General features: G+C 42.2%; 1 protein-coding gene across 3 annotated transcripts in view; it reads left to right on the top strand.

Annotated features, from left to right (window-relative positions):
• The window catches only part of HK1 (hexokinase 1), an 82,940-nt gene that overhangs the window by 21,579 nt on the left and 39,502 nt on the right, over positions 1–21,859 (top strand). For all 3 annotated transcript variants that reach the window (XM_006273476.4, XM_019484378.2, XM_059729890.1), the window contains exons 3-4: positions 8,609–8,757; positions 17,736–17,855. In XM_006273476.4, the coding sequence (XP_006273538.1) occupies positions 8,609–8,757; positions 17,736–17,855 (269 nt within the window). The remainder of the gene's footprint in view (positions 1–8,608; positions 8,758–17,735; positions 17,856–21,859) is intronic.

Genomic DNA, 21,859 nt, shown 5'->3' on the forward strand with positions numbered 1-21,859 from the left:
CCCCAGTTTAGTTAAGACCAAATAGTTATTCAACTAAGAAATACTAGTCTTTATGGTGATTGGAGGTCTTGCAGTTTTATTTTGCTGTTGCTTAAAACTGCCCAGTTTTATTATTTTTGTCTTGTCTGCTGAATTGTAATTATCTGCCATGCAGAAGGTTAGCAGAAATCATTATAGAGTTGCCTTAGTCAATGTATATGCATAGGTGCAGCAATAGCAGATCATAGTGAAGTGATCATGCACAGATGCCTTGGGGTTAGGTATTGCCATGGAAAGGTGCTTGGTCCAGGGGTACTGGGTCTATGTTTCTTGAACTGAGTTGTCCTGCTTACTTCTAGTAAAATCTACCATATTTACTTGAATAAAAGGCAAGGTTTTTCCCCCCAGTCAACATGGGGTGGGGGTAGAATCCCCTCATCTTACATTTGCATACAAGGAAACCTCATTAAATACATTCTCTTATCATTAAACTGCTGCCAAAAGCAGCATGTGCTTAGTAATGGAAACCAACTATGAAGCTGATTAAATGCAGCCATCACTGAGCAGGACTATAAAACACATGGACCAAATATACTGATAGGAACCTACCATAAGGTTAGTGTAGCCTGTCTGAACAAGATACATGGTAGTGCTCAGTCCCCCTCAGTGCTGACTCTTTCAAGTCATGGGGAACCACCACACTGAATACATTTCAACTTCCTCTTCACTTCCACAGCAGAGCTGTACCTTTCTTTCCCATTTCCAGTGGGTACCTATATACGAGCATGGAGCCTGCTCCAACGTGGTTGGAGCTGCTCTAATTAAAGTGCCCTTTCTGCCCTCCTTGGAGCACATGTATAGACACCCAGTGAGTCCTGTTTTTTAGCCAGCCTTAGATGTCTAACAAATATTACTAAATGGGACCCCAAACAGCTTGACAAGAATCCCTCTGTCACCTACTCTCTCAGCTTGTGGCATATGATTAGTGCAGCCCTGCATCTATGAGATGATGCTGGACCAGGTTGCCGTGTATCTCATATACATGTAAATTTTGGAGGATCCCAGGACTTTTGACTAGAACACGCAGTTCCAGTCATGAGTAGGGGCTAATTAGCACATGATTCCTTTGTGGAGAGCTGTCTGGAGTACACAGACAAACTACTGAACAGTGCTGAGCTAGGGTCACCATGGCTTGAAACACTGTTGTCTCTACTGGACCCAGCCTAATGAACTGTGTGGTAAATTACGAGCTATTTGGCTTTAGATTGATGTCATGCATAGTTTCTACACATGTAGAACTCAAATACCTGGACTTTATACAGATAGGGTAAATTTAACTTTATTTGCCTGTGTTGGGCTGTACTTTGTTCTAAGGAAGCAATTGATGATATGGCCATGATTGGCTTCCTGTCCTCTTCTCCTCCCCTCTTGTGTAGGAATTATGTTCCATGAACTTCATGCTTTCCTGTGTCTTTATTTCCTTGAACCAAATATAAATCTATCCCCAGTGCAGGCAGTCAGTTTGGCACTCCCAGAAAAAAACATGGAGCACTTACATGTATGCACCACCTGCTCTAAATTAAACAAAATAACCTTCTCACATTTAAGTACGAAGCCATGAGACCTTTAGACACAATATTGTGTAGATGGCAATATCTCCTCCAAGGCTGCCTAGGCCTGGAATAGATGACAGAGATTGTGTGCTTGAAGTCAAAGATGAAGAATAAGTGCACCAAGCCAATGCTGTTGGCATCTCATTTTTGTAAGGAGAACTCCATGCACAATGAAAACAATAACCTGGGGATAATAAAACCCTGTTCTTACATTAAGCCAGAACAGAAGGTCAGAATCTATCTTGTCCATGAAGACCACGTGTAAATCAAGACGATCATAAAAAAGTTACAGAACCTATAGAAAAGTAAGCACTGATTATTATTTATGGAGGGCCTTTAAATTCTCAGTTCTGTTTTCAGTTCTGGTTCTCATTTCAGTCTGTGGTAAGTCATTTTTTTACTTCAACGGTGCAGAGATGGAGTGGGGTTAGTATGTGTTTTTCCTGTACAAAGAGAAGGATGTCTGTCATCTTTGCCCCTTACTACTTGTAGTTTATCGCTCATGTTCAGATGAATGGTTAAACTGCATGTACAGTGTTAGAGTAGTGTGGGTTTCTAATACCTGATACTACAGATAACTATTCTAAACAATATTTATATAAAAGGCATATTCTGACCCAAGATCTGAAAAGAAACTTTACCACTAGTACCCAGAATCTAAGTGTATATCCACACAACACAGTCATTCAACTGTATTATGACATTTGGATGTAAATTAACTATCATGGTGTTCCCAGCCCAGAGCACCTTTTTAGATGTCATGGGGCTGTGCACTCACCTAACTACTGGTCAATTCCATCCAGCTGGTTCATCATACAGGCTGGGCCTGTGACATCCAGGTGGTGCATTGCACAGGTACAGTCATAGAAGACTCTCCTGCTTAATAATTAAAAGGAAACAAACACAAAGCACTATACAAAGTCATAGTAGGACTGTTTTTTCAGGGAACCCTGTTGGGCTATGGTCTCAGTCAGCTTCTCAGCCAAGTCTATACTGATAGTACCAAAGTGCTCCCTTCCTCAAAGAGCAAGCCAACAGGTAATAATTTCCCAAACAGTTCCTGCCTTGACTTTGATAAACTGGAAAAATGGTCTGCAATCAGTCAGGGCAAGTGCCAAGTCCTGCACTTGGGAGGGAATAATTGCACGCACAAAGACAGGCTGGGAAATGATTGGCTAGGCTGTAGTGCTGCAGAGGACCTGGGGATTACAGTGGACCATAAACTGGATGCAAGTCAACAGTGCTCGTGTTGCAAAAATGTCAACAGCATGTTGGGTTGTATTAACAGGGAGCTTTTCCTGAAGATCAAGCGAAGTAATTTCTTTTGCTCTGTTCAGGCCTCACTTGGAGTTCTGTGTCCAGTTTTGGACCTCACACTTCAAGAAAGATGGGGACAAATTGGGAAGAGTCCAGTTGAGAGTAACAAAAATTAGAGGCCTGGGAAGCATGATTTATGAGGAAAGGGTGAAAGAACTAGAACTATCTAGTCTGGAGAACAGAAAATTTAAGGGGGAATTTGATAAGTATACCCGAAGGGTGATCTTAAAGAAAATGGAGATGGGCTTTTTTCTGTGGTTGTAGGGAGCAGGACCAGAAGCAATACTACAGCAGAGGACATTTAGGTTGGAAAATATGAATTCTTTGACTATATGAGTGTAGTTAAGTATTAGAAATAGGTTACCCAGAGAAGCTGTGGAATCTCCATCCCTGGAAATTATCAAGTGTAGGTTAGGTAGACACTTGGCTGGAATGGTTTAGTCAGGGATGATCTTGCTTTGAGCAGGGGGCTGGGCTAGATGAGCTTGTGAGGTCCCTTACAGCCCTGCTTTCCTATGATCTGCATGCCTTAAGCTGCAGATTTTTTTGTGATGTATTTTTCTGTATTTCCCAGCAGGAGGAACATGGTAAATTAATGAGTCATGTGCCTTGTCCCTTTTGTTTTTAATGACAGGATGCTGTATTATGACTTAGTCCTGGCTCTTCTGTATAGAATTATTTGACACACGTGAACAAAATAGCTGTTTAATCATAACTGTCCAGTATTTTTACCAAAATCTGAAAATATACCTATTTGAATGCTGTAAGAGACTTGGCAGAAATTGAAATTGAAAATAAGAAAGTACAAAGCCGTTAATGGATTTCTAAACCCAAAATACAGAGAGATTAAAAGACACGAATTTAAGATCAGAATCGAGTCTGGTAAGAACAGCCTTTGTTTTGTAACAACTGTGAAAATAATTAGTGATGGTTTCAGTGTGCAAATTAGTTACAAGTCTCAGACGTTTCAGGAAAAGTGAAAGCTTCACCTTTGTAGAGAAATATTGTTTAGCCAGTAATCTGTGTGCCTATACTGCTTGAACAATGAACCTTTGAATAAAATTTTTCAGAGACTAGAGATGCATTTTCTTTTTTGTTCGTTTTGAGCTTGTTAATTTGAGAAAATAATGATTTTGGCTATCACAACTGGAACATCTCAAGCTAATGTGGGATACTTTTCAAAATGAACTTTCTAAATTAACTGCTAGTATGCTTAATTCCATCTTTGTGTTAAACATGCTTAAATTAAATAGTGTTGCCTTGTTTAACTCTTAATTTATTCTATATTTGAAATATTAATTTATTCACTGACAACTTTAATTTAGTTTAGTTTTTTTTAATTACCAAAAAGCTTTTATTTCTCTTTCAATTGGAAGGAAACATAAGTATGTTAGAAATCAAATACGTTAATTTTGTTAACATACGGTCAAGATTACATTTCTTGAGTGTGATGTTTGAACAATATTCTAGGGTGCATTTAGGCTTGAAAAAGGACCATCTGTTCTAGTGTTTATTTTCATTATTTATTAGGAGGTAATGGCTTACATTAGACACTTATATTCTATTATGACATGGCTTAGTCAGGTATTTAATTTAATGAGGTGTTTGTGATGAGCATTTTTTCCCCGTCTGTGATAATGATGAAAGGTAGTGGATAGCTGTTTGCTATATGAAACATAATAAAAAGAAAACAACCCTGTATGCTGAATTTGATGCTGTTTGGATTTTAAATTACATTCATGTTCTCAGATGTGGTCCCACATAGGCCTTTGGCCTCTCTTAGGCCCTGGCCCCACCTCGGGCCAGTCGAACTCCAGGCTCTCCTAGCTCTGGCAGTTTCTGCTATGGTCTGTTTCAACTTTTTGGCCCCCCTGGGCCCTGACCCTGCACAGACCAGTCGAGACTCTGAGGGTCAGTCCTCTGGCTGGGAGTCCTCTCTCACCTATGAGGCCACCCTCTCAGGCCCCCTCTATAGATCTCTCCCTCTCTAGGCTCACCTGGAGACTCCTGTAAGTCCTACAAACAGCCCCTCTCTGGGGTTCACCTGGCCTCTAAGTAGGCCCCTGTATTCTTAGCCTCTCTCTGGGCTCCTTCAGCCTCCTAGTAGGCCCCCAGAGACTCTGCCAGGGCCAGCCCATAATTTTTTGGGGCCCCCCCGACACAAAGAAGGCAGTGGCGAGGGGGGGAGTGATGGTGAGCAGCTAAAGAAACTGGCAGCAGCAGTGTCGGTGGGGTGTGAGGGTGGTGAGCAGCCAGACGTGAAGCCAGTGGTGGCGGGGGGGAGCGGCTGGATGCAGGGGGCCCCCTGTAACCGCAGGCTTTGCAGGATAGGACGGGCTAGCCCTGCACTCAGCCACTCTCTCAGGACTCCCCTGGCTGCTCAAAGGGCCCAGACTCACAGTCCTCTTCTTAGGGCTCCGGGCCCCACACTGGATCACAAGAAACCTCCTCCATCCCTTTAGTTCCTACCCAAACCTGCAGACTGCTCCAGATGTGCTCCCTGCTGATGTCTTGAAGCTGCCGCCCTCCTGCTAAGGCAGTACTCTCTCAACAGGGCCCAGACCTTACTGCCTGGCTCCTCTTAGGGCTGGGGCTTATACTTGCTCTAAGCCCTGCCCTCTTCCAGAGTTCGATGACTCCCTCCTGGGTCAGGCTTAGCCTCACCTGCTGGCTTCCTGGGTCAGCTGACTCCCAATCAGCCCTGGCCCGCACCTGCTTCACACACTGCTTGACCTCTTAAAAGTGGCAGGCACGCCCAAGTGCCCTGTCACACTGAGCACAGCTCCAGCCCAGCCCCCCATAGCACTTTTGGGAGCTGCATGCTGCTGCTGCTGCAGGGCCAGGCTGGGACTATGCTCAGTGCCCCAGGCTGCATGGAGCCTGCTGGCATGGTAAGGGGGAAGGGAAATCAGTAGGTGGAGGAGCAGAGGCTGGGGGGGGACAGATGTGTGGGTTGAAGGATGGGGGGCCAGGCAGCAGCTGTGGCCCTGATCCTGGGTAGGGGCTGGAGCCTGAGATAAAGCTGCTGTCTGCCACCCCCCCTTCCCCCCCCCCCCCACACACACACACTGCCCTTGTATTCAATTCTAAGATGAGAAGCTTCCCCCTCAGGTTAAATGGAGGAAAAAAACATTGTCTTGCAGTTGAGTAAATACGGTAAATTGTTGCAATTTGTTTCTTACATATGGTGAATTGCTAGCTACAGGGTGTTGCAACATGGGAGAGTTCTGCTTGGCGATAGAAATCACAAATTGGACCAGAACTTCCACCTGTACAGTTGCTGTTATAGTATCATAGATAGTTAGGGTTGGAAGGGACCTCAGGTGGCCATCTAGTCCAACTCCCTGCTCAGAGCAGGACCATCCCTAATTAGATCATTCTAGTCAGGGCTTTGTCAAGCTGGGCCTTAAAAGCCTCATAGGATAGAGGTTCCACCAGCTCTCTAGGTAACCTGTTTCAGTGCTTCACCACCCTCTCCAGGAGAGTTTTTCCTAATATCCAGCCTAAATCTCCCTTGCTGCAACATGAGACCATTGCTCCTTGTTCTGTCATCTGCCACCACTGAGAACAGTCTAGCTCCATTCATGCGTCTTTGGAACCCCCCTTCAGGTAGTTAAAGGCTGCAACCATTAAATCCCCCCTCAGTCTTCTCTTCTCTAGACTAAAGAAGCCCGGTTCCCACAGCCTCTCTTTGTAAAGTCATATGCCCCAGCACCCAAGCCACTTTCGTTGCCCTTTGCTGGACTTTCCAATTTGTCCACATCCTTTCTATAATGTGGGGCCCAAAACTTGTTGGTCTGTTGTGAGAGGATTCAGTCACTGGGTCTCAGGTGCTTCCTAGCTAACTGCATCTAGGTCTAGTTTCCCAGCTTTCTGACCTATTTCTAGCTCTAAGGCCTAAGGGAACACTCCTAGGCACATATCTTTCACCTGATGTCCTTGGTTGTGGAATGCTTCTCTCCAGCCATTCTTGACCCTAGAACCTGTGCCTGAGATTTGAAAAGGAAGGTGAAATAAATACAGAGGTGTTTTTTAAATTGAATTGTATGGGATATAGCAGTTATGAGTGTGTAAGTGGTAGACTTGGGTCTGTGACTAGTTGCCAGGAATGGTATGGTATGTGACAAGGGATTTTGTCTGTTACTCCTGCTAGCCCTACTGAAGTTGATGACAATTTCTGTTGACTTCAGCAGGGCCAGGACTTTACCCAATGTACTAGATATTTCAGAAGATATGAATTTAGTGAAAAACTAGACCCAGGAAGAAGGCCAGAAAGTGCAGTGTTGTTTTAATTCTCAGTTTGAGCTGCCCAACAGCCTTCTAGAGTCCAGTGGCTATACTATGTTTGCCCACGTGTGCATATGCACATGCACACAGGCATGCATGTAAAGAAGCTTTAGTATTTAACTTTGTACTGCTATTCAGGCCTCTAATCCCTCAGGATAAAGATCATATAAATTTGTTTCCCTAATTATTCTCTCAAACCATTAATGATTGTTTTCTTTGCTTTTTCCACTCTGATAAGACAGTGCAAATATCATCACGTGGATCAGTCGATGATATTTACTCAGCAGAAAGACAAGCAGTGAAAGTGTGGCTTTTCAGTTATATGCCAATCTCTATAGCATTACTGAATTGTATCTTTAAGGCTTTTCAAGCTGCTGTAGATGTAGAAGTAGGTGGACAAATTAACTTGCTTAATTGTTTTGAAACCTGACTTCGTTTCCCATTCTAGGAGGGCATAATTTTAAATGGTACATTTCTGTCAGATTTCAGAAGGAAATCACAAATTTTGGGCTCTAATGTTATAGGAGACAGTAATAGATTTGTAAAGACAATTTTAGCATACTTTTATTCCATTTCTCTTGCGTCTATTATATCATTTCAGTGAAATTAAGCTCCCAGGAATTAAATTCTTAGTTGTCAGTTAAGTGTTCCCATGTAGATCAGAGCGATTCAAGACTAAATGGTGCTCAGATCCACCTACCTGAGGTGTTCCCCACAAAATGCTTTAGGTTACTATGAGAAGGCTTTTTCTTTGTCTCTGCCTTTCCCACAAAGTCTTCTTGATCTTTTAGATCCCATGACCTTATGTTACACAAACTTGGAATTTTTACAACTTTCTTATTAAGGCTTGTGACCAAAGTCAGGGCCTGGACAAGTAACACACTTATGCTAGTATAATGTATACCAGTTTTGTATCTTGATGTGAATTATACCTGAGTTCAGAGCAGACAGACATGTAGCTATCTACTCTGTTATATTGGACTAACCCCACACCTGATTTTTTTTTCCCAGGGTAATTCTTCACCAGGTTCAGTTAAGTTACCCCAGTATAAAGCAGTATGCCCTATGTTTGCTTTTTTAATGTTGGTGTAAAGGCTGATTCTGTTGGTGTAAACATGTGTCTGAACCCTAAATCATAGGATCTGGATCCTAATTGGTGACTGGTAATACTGTGCTCTTTTTCTAAATAAGTTGCATTATACTTTACATCCCTGGTCAGTGTTTCATTAATTTTATGTTAAGGAATAGGCAGTTAGCACAACATGTTATAAATAGGCATACAGTAGATAGACTTTAGTTGCTATAAGAAAAAAAGTTTTTCTTTCTATATTTATTTATACATTACTTTTAACAAAGATTGAATTTGAGTCGCTTGATAATTTTGATTATTTTGTATCTTGCCTTCCAAACAGAGAAAGGAGATTTCATTGCATTGGATCTTGGTGGATCTTATTTTCGAATTCTGCGGGTGAAGGTCTCTCATGAAAAAAAGCAGACGGTACAAATGGAAACTGAAATTTATAACACACCAGAAGATATCATGCATGGCACTGGAACAAGGGTAGGTTTCTTTAGTTAAGGACACTTGCCTAATATTAGGTCACTGACATTACAGTTCTGACAAAGTGTGGAAAGAAAAAATTGGTAACATTTTAATAATCAGGCCTACTTTGTGTAGCAGGTTGGATATAATTCTTTTTGTTATTAAAGTTAAATAAGCTGTTTTAGTAACTGTCATGGTAAACACACGCAGCAAACTTTAGGGTAGGTCAGCAGAAGCTTGGTTTATTAGAGAATGCATTCTGGACAGACTCATACACAATTGGAGAATTGTGAAGAGGTCTGACCTCGTACAACAGGTGAGGCGAGTTCATATAGAAAATATGACATCATAAGCATAGCAACGACATATACTAATCAGCATTTGCCTTGACTGTTAGTAATGCGCATGTCTTCAATTTATCTCCGTTAGCAGATTTTAAGGGTCTTCTGACTTGTAACCTCAGGGGTCACTTCCCTTTTTGGGCTGACTCAGCAGGCTGGTTTGTGGTTACTTTTGTGCTAAGTTTTTGTTTTCACTAGACTAGGACAGGATGGTCTCAGTCTGTGTTAGTCTAGCAGTTTTGGGTCATGTCCCTTTGACTTCTCCATAGCCTAAGCTGAATACATGTTTTGCACTTTTACACAGAATGGACATTTAACTCCATTTTTCCCTTCTTCCACATAACTGAACATCTAAGGTAACTAGAACACTTTTTATTGCACAAGTAACTTACTGCTGAGTTAGAATTTGCGTTTATAAGACCAGTTTCCACATGCATCTTAGCTGCTGAAAATCACCTTCTGTGTTTGGGAACAGAGAACAGAAAAACAACAAAATTTGCAAAAGCACAGTTGGCTGCAACATGCAATTGAATAAATGACTGTGCCTAGAAACCAGCAAAAATTGGTGACAGGACCAAGTACCCATCTCTCTCAGAAATGATTCTGGCATGAAACAGCACATAGACTGAAGCATTTGTTTTTAAAAAAAATAGACAAAGGTGGGATGATGGTTTATGATTATACAGATCTCACTTATTGAATAAATGATTCTCAGGACCTGGTATGAGTAATATTTTTAGTTTCCAGTCATGTTGGAATGGCAAAATATACTGGAGTGTTTTTATATCTGACTTCCAATTTTGCTAGGAGGAAACATTTACTTTTCTATACGTAGTTAAGAAATGTCTTATGGAGAACACTTTAATATGTTTATTTAATCTGCCCTGATGTAACACAAATGATGAGATTATTGCTGGGCAAACATAGTTATTGATAGTTATTTAGTTATTGATAGCTATTTTTCTTATTAGAATGAGGAGCCATTGAAAAATGTAAAGATTACCTTTTAGAAAATTCAATGTTCACTTCTAAAAAATTGAAAAATTAATTTCTATCCTTAATTTCTAATTCAGATCCATTGACAGTTGCTACATTATTAAGATACACCATATGTCAAGTGAAAATCATTAATGGCATTGCTTTTATATAACATTACAATGATATTTGAACCTATTAACAACATTTCAAAATTAGGAGTGTATTTGACTACTTTGGCTACATTTAATTGGTAGGGGTTTGTCTGAAGGTGTATATAATCATTTTCATAGATGTTAGGGTCGGAAGGGACCTCAATAGATCATCGAGTCCGACCCCCTGCATAGGCAGGAAAGAGTGCTGGGTCTAGATGACCCCAGCTAGATGCTTATGTAACCTCCTCTTGAAGACCCCCAGGGTAGGGGAGAGCACCACCTCGCTTGGGAGCCCGTTCCAGACCTTGGCCACTCGAACTGTGAAGAAGTTCTTCCTAATGTCCAATCTAAATCTGCTCTCTGCTAGCTTGTGGCCATTATTTCTTGTAACCCCTGGGGGCGCCTTGGTGAATAAATACTCACCAATTCCCTTCTGTGCCCCCGTGATGAACTTACAGGCAGCCACAAGGTCACCTCTCAACCTTCTCTTGCGGAGGCTGAAAAGGTCCAGTTTCTCTAGTCTCTCCTCGTAGGGCTTGGTCTGTAGGCCCTTAACCATACGAGTGGCCCTTCTCTGGACCCTCTCCAGGTTATCCGCATCCTTCTTGAAGTGTGGCGCCCAGAATTGCACGCAGTACTCCAACTGCAGTCTGACCAGCTCCTGATAGAGGGGAAGTATCACCTCCTTGGACCTATTCGTCATGCATCTGCTGATGCACGATAAAGTGCCGTTGGCTTTTTTGATGGCTTCGTCACACTGCCGACTCATGTTCATCTTGGAGTCCACTAGGACTCCAAGATCCCTTTCCACCTCTGTGCCACCCAGCAGGTCATTCCCTAGGCTGTAGGTGTGCTGGACATTTTTCCTCCCTAGGTGCAGCACTTTGCATTTCTCCTTGTTGAACTGCATTCTGTTGTTTTCTGCCCTCTTATCTAACCTGTCCAGGTCTGCTTGCAGCTGTTCCCTGCCCTCCGGCGTGTCCACATCTCCCCATAGCTTTGTGTCATCTGCAAACTTGGACAGAGTACATTTCACTCCCTCATCCAAGTCGCTGATGAAGACATTAAAGAGTATCGGTCCAAGGACCGAGCCCTGCGGGACCCCAGTGCCCACACCCTTCCAGGTCGAAACCGACCTGGAAATTCATAAATTTCATAATAATTTACACTTTAAAACTGGGAATTGTTTTGTATTTTGTTTTTTTGGGTGTGGAGTAGGGTTGTAATCATTGGGAAGTTACCACTGGAAACATGCAATTTGTACTGATTGTGGCAGTACCACATAAATAAGGAGAAATTCTTGCTTTATTTTCCCAAGGCCAGTTGTGGCATCTCTCCCCACTTAAGTTGAGGAAAGATTTTATTTTTTAATTTTTTAATTTTTTTAAGTTTTATTAAAAACTGCACAATCAGGTGCACAATCAGGTGAGTAAAACCAATTTAAATATGAATTTATAAAGTAAATTATAAATAAACGAGATAAAAATCAGAAGCCTTTCTCAACATCAAGAGCCAGCAAACCTTATGCTTTAGACTAGCAGGTACTGTCAAGAGGGCATTAAACTAGGAGCAGAAGTAGGAAGAGTGATCAGAATGTATTCTATAACGACTGAGCAAGCAAGACACTGAGTAGATAATTTCTAATCTCTAAAGATTGGTAAAGAGAGATGCTGTACAAGCTTTCAGACCTAAAACATTCTTTTTTTCAAGTTATTCACTGTTGGTCACTGAAGAGGGGTACTTTATGCCCAAAAGCATGTCCAACATTTTTAACTATACAGTTGGTCCAGTAAAAGATATCGCAAAAACCCTCTTGCCTCGTGTACATTTCCTGAGCTATCACAGCTACACCAATTCTCCAACTCTTCTGTATTATAACTGGGTCAGTTTCCTTAATCATTGTATGATGACTAAAATTTTCCTTGGTGCTAGGTTAACAATGCTTCCACAAGCGCTTTCAAGGATGCATTGTGTATACCAGGGGTGTCCATTTGGCAGCCCACAGATTGCATGTGACCCCTGAGGGGTTAAACTGTGGTCCCTGGGCTCCTGTCCTTTTGCTGCCACTGGAATTTTCTGGCTCCCTCTCCCTCCTCTAACTTCTACTGTCTGCCCCCACTCTAGGGGTGGGTGGGTTGCATTTTTGGTATACCAGTTCCTCCCCAGTCTCCCATTATAGCATATTGGGGGGCATCGGAGGTGCAGTGTGTGTCGGGGGTGGGCCACTGTGGCACAGCATGGGGCATCAGTGTGGTGCTGTGAAGGGGGGCTGCCTACTGAGTAGCTCAGTGGGGGTGCCCACACAGCATAGTGTGCAGCCCACATAGCATGTGGCTGTGGCCCATGGCCCCCAGCCACTTAGAAGTTAGACAGCTGTGGTGGACACCTATCGGCATTCAAGTGGTTAATGATTTGATGCTTCTGACTGATGCCTATGCTAGTGCTAGTAGTAACTTTAAACCTGTGACTCAGTTGTTACAGTTATGGGTCTAGTTGCTCTGTTAATTTTCTGAACAGGATAGGTTACTAATACTCCTTTTGGTGATTTCAAATATTTATACCCTTATCCTTATACTTATTCTGATTTGTGGAGAATTGTGAATTGACTTTAATCTCTCACCAGCAGAATTTTAATCTGATATTTTTCACATCAGTACATTCATATTTCTATCCTCATCCATCTGTCAGGCACCAACATACTTCAACTGTAGTACAACTATCATTGAAATAAAGGCAAAGGTCGTGACTTTAGCTGTGCGATTCATAAAGTTTGTGGAAGATCCTCTAGGTTAGGGGTGTCCAACCTTTTTGAATGTGGGGCTGGATCACAAACTTTTTATCACCCAGTGGGCCAGCGAGCCATATTCAAAGATGTCACAGGAAGTGGTATCATATCAGGAAGTGATGTCACTTGACCTTTGACACCAGTGAAGTTGCAGGGGTTGACATGGTGCTGGTTGACATGGTGCTGCAGGAGCCGCTTGGCTACAACCGGGTTGACCTGGTGCTGGAGAAACCGTGGGGCCAGGCCGGGTTTAACCTGGGGCCCGCCCGGCCTGCTGGTGCCATGCCTGGGTTGACATGGTGCTGCAGGACCCTCCTGGGCAGAACCAGGTCGGCACCAGCCAGGAAAAGCAGCATGCAGCTGAAGCCAGCTTCCCATGTGCTGATAGGGATGGGAGGAGTGGCGTGGCTCCTCACTCTGCTGCCGTCACCATGGGCCAGATAAAATGGCTTGGCGGGTCACATGTTGGACAAGCCTGCTCTAGGTCAAGTGATTTATATTCAAAGAACTCAAGCTAATTTAAGACTGGTTTCTCTAGTGGTCTTTGCACTCCGTGCCTTGTTGAAATGATATTTAAATTTGGGTTTTGCTTTCTGTTGGATACCTTGCTCTTGCACTTACTTTGCTTTAGCTTTCCAAGCCAGTTGGCCTGTAGCAGATTGAAACACCTTGAAATTGTCATTAACTCTTAGACTATATTTTTGCAGTGTTCTGAGCAAATGAATCGGGGTGCTTCTGTGCCTATTTCTGCTCCTCAAGGACTGCACACCAGTTAGTTTCACCCTCAAATACACTGTGTTGTTCTGCATGAGCTACCTCTTGAAGCAGAAATAAACATAAGGAGTAGCTGCATTCATTGGGTGTGTCAGGTGGACTAATTCGTGCTGTCCCTGAGCAGGGCTAATTAGCATGCCTACAGAACCATGAAAAGTAGCTACACTGCTTACTGGTGAGGTGGTAGCTGGCATGGGCCTTGCAGGATGTGTTTGAGGGCCCTTGTGATGTGCCATATGTGAAGCCAAACAAAACTACCACCATAAAGCAAGTACAGAAGGTGGTAGCAAAAATTGTAGCATTTGTTCTGCTGACTAGCAGTCCATTTCTCTTGTGCAGTTCATGGGTATTCGTGGTTTTCCTCCAAACTCAGCCTTTTGGATAAGATCAAGTGTAATTTATCTTGTTCTATATACATTAAAGACATGACTAACTTTGTTATTTCTCTCATAAGACAGTTAATAATTCTCTTGATCTTCTCATCCAGTTGTATATAGAAAAATATTACTTTCTCTTTATGCTATAGCAGTAGAAGACCCCCACCATGTTCTGTGTTGGGTCATTTGTACCCTTCTTGTTGTGGGGGCCGAGTATAGCTGGAATTGGGGCCGCACCGATGGAGTAGAATTAGGCACAAACGCGTACTGGTTGAATTGAAAAGAACTTTACTTACAAACTGGCGTACAGGGACTTGCGTCGATGCACACAGTGTAGGCACGCTCCATTACAAACAAAAGAAAGAAACTGGGTGGCACACCGATGTTTTCCGAGCATGCAGGGTGCGGGGTACGTCGGGACAGTCGGCGACGGGGAGTGGTTGGTGGTTGATCAGGCCTCCAATTTTGCTCCAAGGTACACGAGGAACTCGTTCACAACGTACACGCGGAGTTCTCCGGCTTGGGCGGAAACTACCCAAGCTTTTTATATGGCTGCTGAGCCAATTGCTAGCCGCCGGGTATGAATAATTTACAATAAGCCGATCGGTAGCATTCATCCAAACAGTGCAGCTGCTAGTTTTGGCAGGAGCTGATCACTGCACCAAGGCTTTTCCCGCCGTAGCGAGGCATCCCTTGCACTGAGTACTCGCATTGTGCTAAGAGTTCTGCTGTGTCGAGGCACTTTTAATTACTAAGTACAGACACTTGTGTTTGCAGTTCATATGTATGCTAATCCCAAGTGGCTCATTTAGTGGTCTGAAAGTCATATATAAATACCCTTTTTTCACATGTGTGAATTCTGGGTAATTCATTGGATTGGGTATGGTAGGGGATTGTATTTGAATTAAAATCTAAAAAGCAGGTCCTGTCTTCTATGCCATCATATCTTATTGCCTAAGAGTTTGCAGCATTATACTTAGGAAGAAGAAATTTTTCCTGCAGAATACCTTAATGGACTATTTGCTGGCTGTATAGTATTACCTTAAACTCTGGTGGTGGATACATTTTAGTGGTGTTATAAATATGTTTGCAAAACATTTCAGATGGAAAACACTATAGAAACACATAATATTATTACTGGTACAATAACTTATTTTAGATAACATTTGTCATAATCTGTTGCTTAATTACAAATCTTCTTTCTTATTGGGACAGCTGGGCATGGTATTGCAAAACTGCAGCATGCGTTGTTTCTTCTGCTTTGTCATTTTATGTGAGGGGGTTAATATTCCCTGTTCAAAGGGAATACAAAGTGGAACATTTTCTCTTTGAAACTACCATAGGAATACTTTTGCAGTTTATATCTTATTTTCTATATCGATTTAACATGTTCTGGTGAGCAGCAGTGCTATGTAAACCGATTTGTAGCCTTGTGAAGAATTCCTTCTTTAAGCTTCATATTCTTTGGGGCTTGTTTAGCATTTCTTCTATCATTCTTAATGTTGATTAAAGCTAGGAAAATGCATTGTGACTTGAAGCTGATAAAAATGCTTGGCTGTCATTTGCCCTAAAATGCTAGTTATTTTCCAGACTTTTGGCCAGATGGGTTTGCTGATATGTTTGCAGTTTCCAAAGAGTTAAAATGTAAAACAAAGAAAAGTTTCTGAGATTAATACTAGTAACAAGCTCCTATTCTTATAACCATCTGCAAGTTAGGTCAATTTGAGGTATGTTTGGTTGTTTGTACTAGTAGACTTTTTTTCATCATTTCAGTCCTTGGGGGCCTGGTTAGCTCCTGGGCTTGATTCAGCCCTATGATATGCTTTGTGTGCTAAGGTTTTCCTAGTAGCTTATGTGAAAGATCTTTCTTTCTCTCTCACACACACGCACACACAAATTTACCATGTGTGCAAATTCTGACGTCGGAAAACCAGAAGCTGGTAGCTGCAGGAGCCACAAGAATGGGTGGGTGAAACCAACAAGGGATGGAGGTGGCAACAAGCAAGTTTCTCCTACTGTCCCCTCAGAAATGCTGGCGTAAGTTAAAGCTGCCAGAATCTGCTCTCATTAATGCTACATCTCTCTAGCCCACCTACTTGCTTCACCCCATCGCCTTGCTTTTTCTGGGACAAACCTGAATTTTCATTTATGGTGTTCTGCACCCTGCCGCCATGGTGAGCAGACTCGAATTACTGTCATTTGAGCTGGTAGCCACTGGTGTTACAGCCAGTTTGGTTTTATTTGATATTGCTACTGCAGAAAAAAACACACTTGAACCAATAAAGCTCCTTCATTGTAAGTGGCTGCCTGCTGGAAGTCCCAGCCAGTTGTTTCTGCACATGAAGGGATGGGGGTAGGTCCCCAATTTTTATGTTATACATTCTTGGTTCACTGTTGTCTAAAAAACAATTAAAAGATGGGAGTGTCAGTCAAAGGGCCTGAACTGCAGCCCATTTGGTTCAGCAGGTGACCACAATCTTTATTATGTTTGTATGATCAGCATGTCCTTACGTTTATTTAATCCCTTCTAAAAAATTGATCAGATGCAAAACAGATGATTGACTAGATCCTTAAAATGAAATATAAAACTATGCTGTGTTCCTTGTGAGCTCTGCATAAATGCATAATGGGGTAAGAAGTGGTATTTATGGTCAAGGACACAGAGCAGGGATGTACAGACTAAGTTGAGTTCTAGGACCTTTCACAGTGAAAAAGCCACGATGAACTATGGCAGCGACCTGGTTTGGGGTGACGAGTTGAGCTACTGGATAAGAACCCAACTCAGAGTGAGAGGTGTTGTTTGGCCTTGCTGACTTGTCTTGTGGTGCCTTTGCTCTTCTTTCTGTTGTGCTTGTCACTGTTGTTCCATAGCATGTAAGGAGCTATGGGACTGGAGATGTAATTATTTCACAAAGCTCGTTGCCATGTGCCTGTTTGCAAATGTTCCCATCACAATTTGTCCCTTGGAACATGTACAATACTGTAAGAATCTTTTTTGTTTTTTGTTTTTTTTGGCTTTTTTTGTGCTTTAAAAATAAAAATAGTGAGAAGTTATCCATTATGGGTTTGATCCTGCAAAGTGCTGACCTTTCTGGTCCCAATAAAAGCAAAGCTTTTAAGAATACATGTCATCCTGTTGGCTTTCCTGGGACTGCTAATAGGCTTTAAGTTAAGCATGTGTTGTCTTGCTGGATTGCAGCCGAAGTGCTCAGCTTACTTCATAGGATCAAGTTCTAATTATTAGCTCTTGCGTATTGACATTTGCTTAATATTAACTACATATTAAAATAAATTGATGTTTTTTTCTTAACAAATTACTATTAGATGTATTAAAATATACTGGAGATGGTTTTATAAATCATTTGAATATTGCTGAAAGAACAGGTTTATTTTTTTTTTCATCATGTACGAGGTGAAATGTTTATACATATTGCCTTAACTTTTAAGGTGTTCCAGTAAGTGTAAATGAAACATGGAAAAGGTCTTTTTAGTTTTGAATTGATTATTTGTAATGGTCACGTTCCCCATGTAGTGTGACAGATTGTCTTTTCATAAACTGACTTGTCATTTTTTACTCATTTCCACATAGCTGTTTGATCATGTTGCCGAATGCCTGGGAGACTTCATGGAGAAACAGAAAATCAAGGACAAAAAACTACCAGTTGGTTTTACATTTTCTTTCCCATGTAGACAATCCAAGCTGGATGAGGTAAGAACGTTTCAGAACTTTGTTAGTGTGCAGACGGGCCAGTATGTTATTAAATACAGGTTTTCCTTGATTTATGCTGTACACGTGTTCCTGGAAAATGGCGCATAAGTTGAATTTGCATAAAGGGAATCCACTTTACAATGTAGCAAATAGGGATGCATTCCAAGTGGGTCCTCAACTGTACTGTGACCCCCAGACCTATTTCTACCACTTTTACCAGCCAATTTTGGACTCGCCAACAGTAGACAGTATACACAAGCACAGAGTGGTGGTGAATGTTACCATAGTGGGGATGGCAGCTACAGAAACACGTGTCGCAGACAACAAGTGAGGAGCACAGATCCACACAGGAGACTATTTTGGTGTGTGTCACTCCCACAATGTACTGCATAAAGCAGCTGATTGTGGGCTTCCACCCCACTGATCGCATAAGAGTGAATTTAACTTGCATATAAAAAATATTTGTTGTAAAAAGGGTCATTGCATAAGAATGAATTTGCACAAAAAGAACCCGCATATAGTGAGGGAAACCTGTAGCCCAAATGAACAGTATTCTAGTTGGCTTATCTTTCAGTGTAAGAGTAAAATTTATTGTACTTTACAATGAAAAACTTTGCATTTTCAGATAGTTTTGAAAGAGTTTTAACAAATGAAAACAAATCTTCCAATAGTTTCTTCTAATTTAAAATTAGATCATCATCTTTCTGTGTGGGCCGGGCCCCGATCCCGCTGCCAAGTGCGAGTTGGGAGGGGTGATCCGCGGCCCACCTTTGCGCACGCGGGCTGTGGCCAGCAGCCCGGGCAGATGGGGTCGGAGAAAACCGGTGGTGAGCTAGAATTAGTCACAAACGCGTAGTGGTTGATTGAAAAGATTATTTACTTACACCCAAAGATGGTAGTGGTGTAGGCTGGACAGGTTTCCAGGCGCAGCTCCGCTTAAATCCTCGCTAGAGGACTACGACAAATTCTGTTTCACGGAGTTGTTTAGGCTCCGTGGGTTCGGCAATTCTTTCCCACGGAGTTGTTTAGGCTCCGCGGGTTCGGTTCGGTTCGGTTCGGTTCCCTGGTCCCCCGGAGTTGTTTAGGCTCCGTGGGTTCGAAAATTGGGTTTACAGGAAAGGGATATGTCTTGGATTGCGCTCGGCGACGGGGAGAGGCTAGAGGTGGTTCATTCTTTTGTTTCCCCTCCGGAGTAGTTAAAGCTCCGTGGGTCCGATTGTTAAGCCTCTATTGCCTGCTTAAGAAAAGCGTTGGGTCCGTAAGGATCCACAGCGCTTAGAGATCTTCACACAGCGTGAAGTCTCCTCCTCCTGGTGTTCGTGGAGTCCTCCAACTTGGGTGGAAACCACTCGAGCCTATTGTACGGCTAGCAAGCTAATAGCTAGCCGCCACATGTGCCTACATTTGGAACTGGTCAATAATGTGGCGCGAATCCAAATACAAATGGCGGGAACTCCTTTGCACCGTACATCTCTAAGATGCAAAAGAAATGCACCATGCAAAGAAGCTGTAATTTGGCGGGAAATCCCCCGTTGCACCGGAGTTCTCTCCCGCAGCAGAGAACTCTATCGTGCAAAGAAAGCTACAATTTAGGCGGGAACAATAATTTAGCGGTGCCGAAGCACACACAAACAAAAACCACAACTTTGGGTTGTGACACTTTCTACTTATGCTGAAGTTAGTAGTAATGACAATACAAAGTGTAGAGCTTTTTAGTGCCCTAGACAAGTTATTGTTGCTGAGTTGTCATTTCAGCAGTGCTTGCTCACAGCAAGTACCTTTACTCGTGAGGTGAGGATTGCAGAAATTGACTGCTGTAGGATCTAGTCGTGAGGGCTGTCAAGTGCATATAATAACTTCAGTTAAGACGAGTGGGGGCAGGGTGATTAGCATTACCCATGATCAGGCAGTGAGACTGGACAAAAACCCTTTGAAACAAAAACCAAGCATGGCTGCAAAATGAAACCTTCCTGGTTGGTTTATTGCTCTGGGTGCATTATGATTCTTGTGATTTCCTAAATTGTAGGCTGCCATAGTATTAGTTTCTTTATCATCTTCCTTGTTTTATTTTGCATAGTTAGGATCCCTCAGTGACTTGCTACAGTTTTGCTATAGCAACAGTGTGCCAAATCAATGCTAATGTAGTAAGAAGCAAATGAGAATGCAAATATTGATAAACCTACAGTTTTCTAAACATAACATGAAGTACTAGTTCTCATCAGGGCTGTAAATTGCACTACATACAATACAACTGTAGCATAAATATTGATTTAGAGAAAGATTGCCTGGGATTACTCTTCTGTTAAATTTTATATTCCCAAACCATGCCTAAGCTGAAGCAAAAGTTATCATATTAATAAGGGGGTGTTTATCTTAATTTAAAAAGAGATTGACATTGGTTCAGGAAAGTCTTGTTCAGTTCTGCAGACCTTTACATTTGATCATGATCAAGGATAATGCCAAGGTTATGGACAAAGAAGTAAAATGGAAGATCCAAATCAAGAATGCAGGAGTGCAATAGATTTGTGTTTGTGGATGGTTCTCTTGCCTAAGGGAAGCTACTGTTTGTCTGAGACTATTGCTACAGCATACTGCAATGAAGTCACAATTCAGGTTAGCATACAGACAGGATGGGTCAATTAGATGCCAAAAGACACGTAGAATTTAGTGTTACTAAAATGTTAGTGAGGGATAAAATGACAAAGGATGGCTCATGAGTGATAAAAATCAGAAACCTTATTTAGTCAGTTTCTCATACATTAATACAACTTGTATAAGGCAAAGATTACTCAGTATTATTAGGTTTCTTAACTTTTCCTGGAATAAATGGGCCAGATTCATCCCTGGCTTAACTCTGAAGTCAGTGGAGCTGTAGCAGGTCTAGATTTGACCCAAGGCTTTGAGCTTTGGTTATGCGACTCTCACACGGTATTCAGTCACAAGCAGGATGGTCTCATGGTTAAGAGATTCAGAACTGAGAATGGGAACTCCTGAAATGGGAACTGCTTACCTCTGTCATAGACTTGCTCAGTTTATGCTGCAAAGGCTGTACTGTTCTAGCCTTCCACAATCAAAGAAAACTGTCCCAGCAAAAGGATATCTTTTATTCTACAAAAAGGGGGTGTTAGCTGACACACGTTTGTCTGTCACAGGTAACAGCGTACCAGACTCGCACTTAACTCTGACATACCCATTGTTACCAGATTTTCCCATTACTTTGGGGTGTGCTCATTTATTAGGGATAGTTTCTAGGGTCTTGGTGATTCTGTCAGTGTGCTGCTTGTGTTACTATACGGAGCTGTATCTCTCCCTTCTGCAAGCCCTCACCCCCAATGGAGCTATCTTGCAGGACTCAGTCTCAATGGGGCTGGGTTCCTCCAGTCACCAAATTAGTCATGCACACAAACACACACAAATTAACGTGACACGCCTGACCCGGCCGGGCTGATCAGCATGGACAGGCTGACACCCTCATATGCCAAGAATCAGTTCATAAGAGCAACAATAAAATGCAGTCAGACACAAGCACACAGGTAAACAGAATCCCTCTGAATCTGGCTGGGTGTCCAGCTGACACCCTCATGGGCCAGCATTCAGTTCATAAGGGCACGTCTGAGTCAAACTGGGTCAGTCAGCCTGTACAAGCTGATCCCCTTATGTGTTTCAAACTCAGCACGTCCCAATCTTTGGTCTCTTGATGAGCAGACCCCACACTAATTTTGGGTTTCACAGGGATCTTTAGCTTAGGTAAAAGAAGTGTTGCTGCAGAGCTTGGGAGGAAAGAGAAGCAGAGAAGGAAAAATATACCCAGTTACTACCAGTTTGACTATAAAAGTTATTTATTGCTAAGCATATGAAATATATAATGGTACTAGTAGTAATAGATATGCAAAAGAAAAACAAACACAAACAATGACAATGCTACCCTGGTTTCACTAAGTATTTGGGGAAACTTAGCTCAAGCTTAACTGATACAGTTCAGGTTCAGAAGTTTATGCCTAGAG

This window comes from Alligator mississippiensis, chromosome 6 (assembly GCF_030867095.1).
Source record: "Alligator mississippiensis isolate rAllMis1 chromosome 6, rAllMis1, whole genome shotgun sequence".
NCBI classification, from domain to species: Eukaryota; Metazoa; Chordata; order Crocodylia; family Alligatoridae; genus Alligator; species Alligator mississippiensis.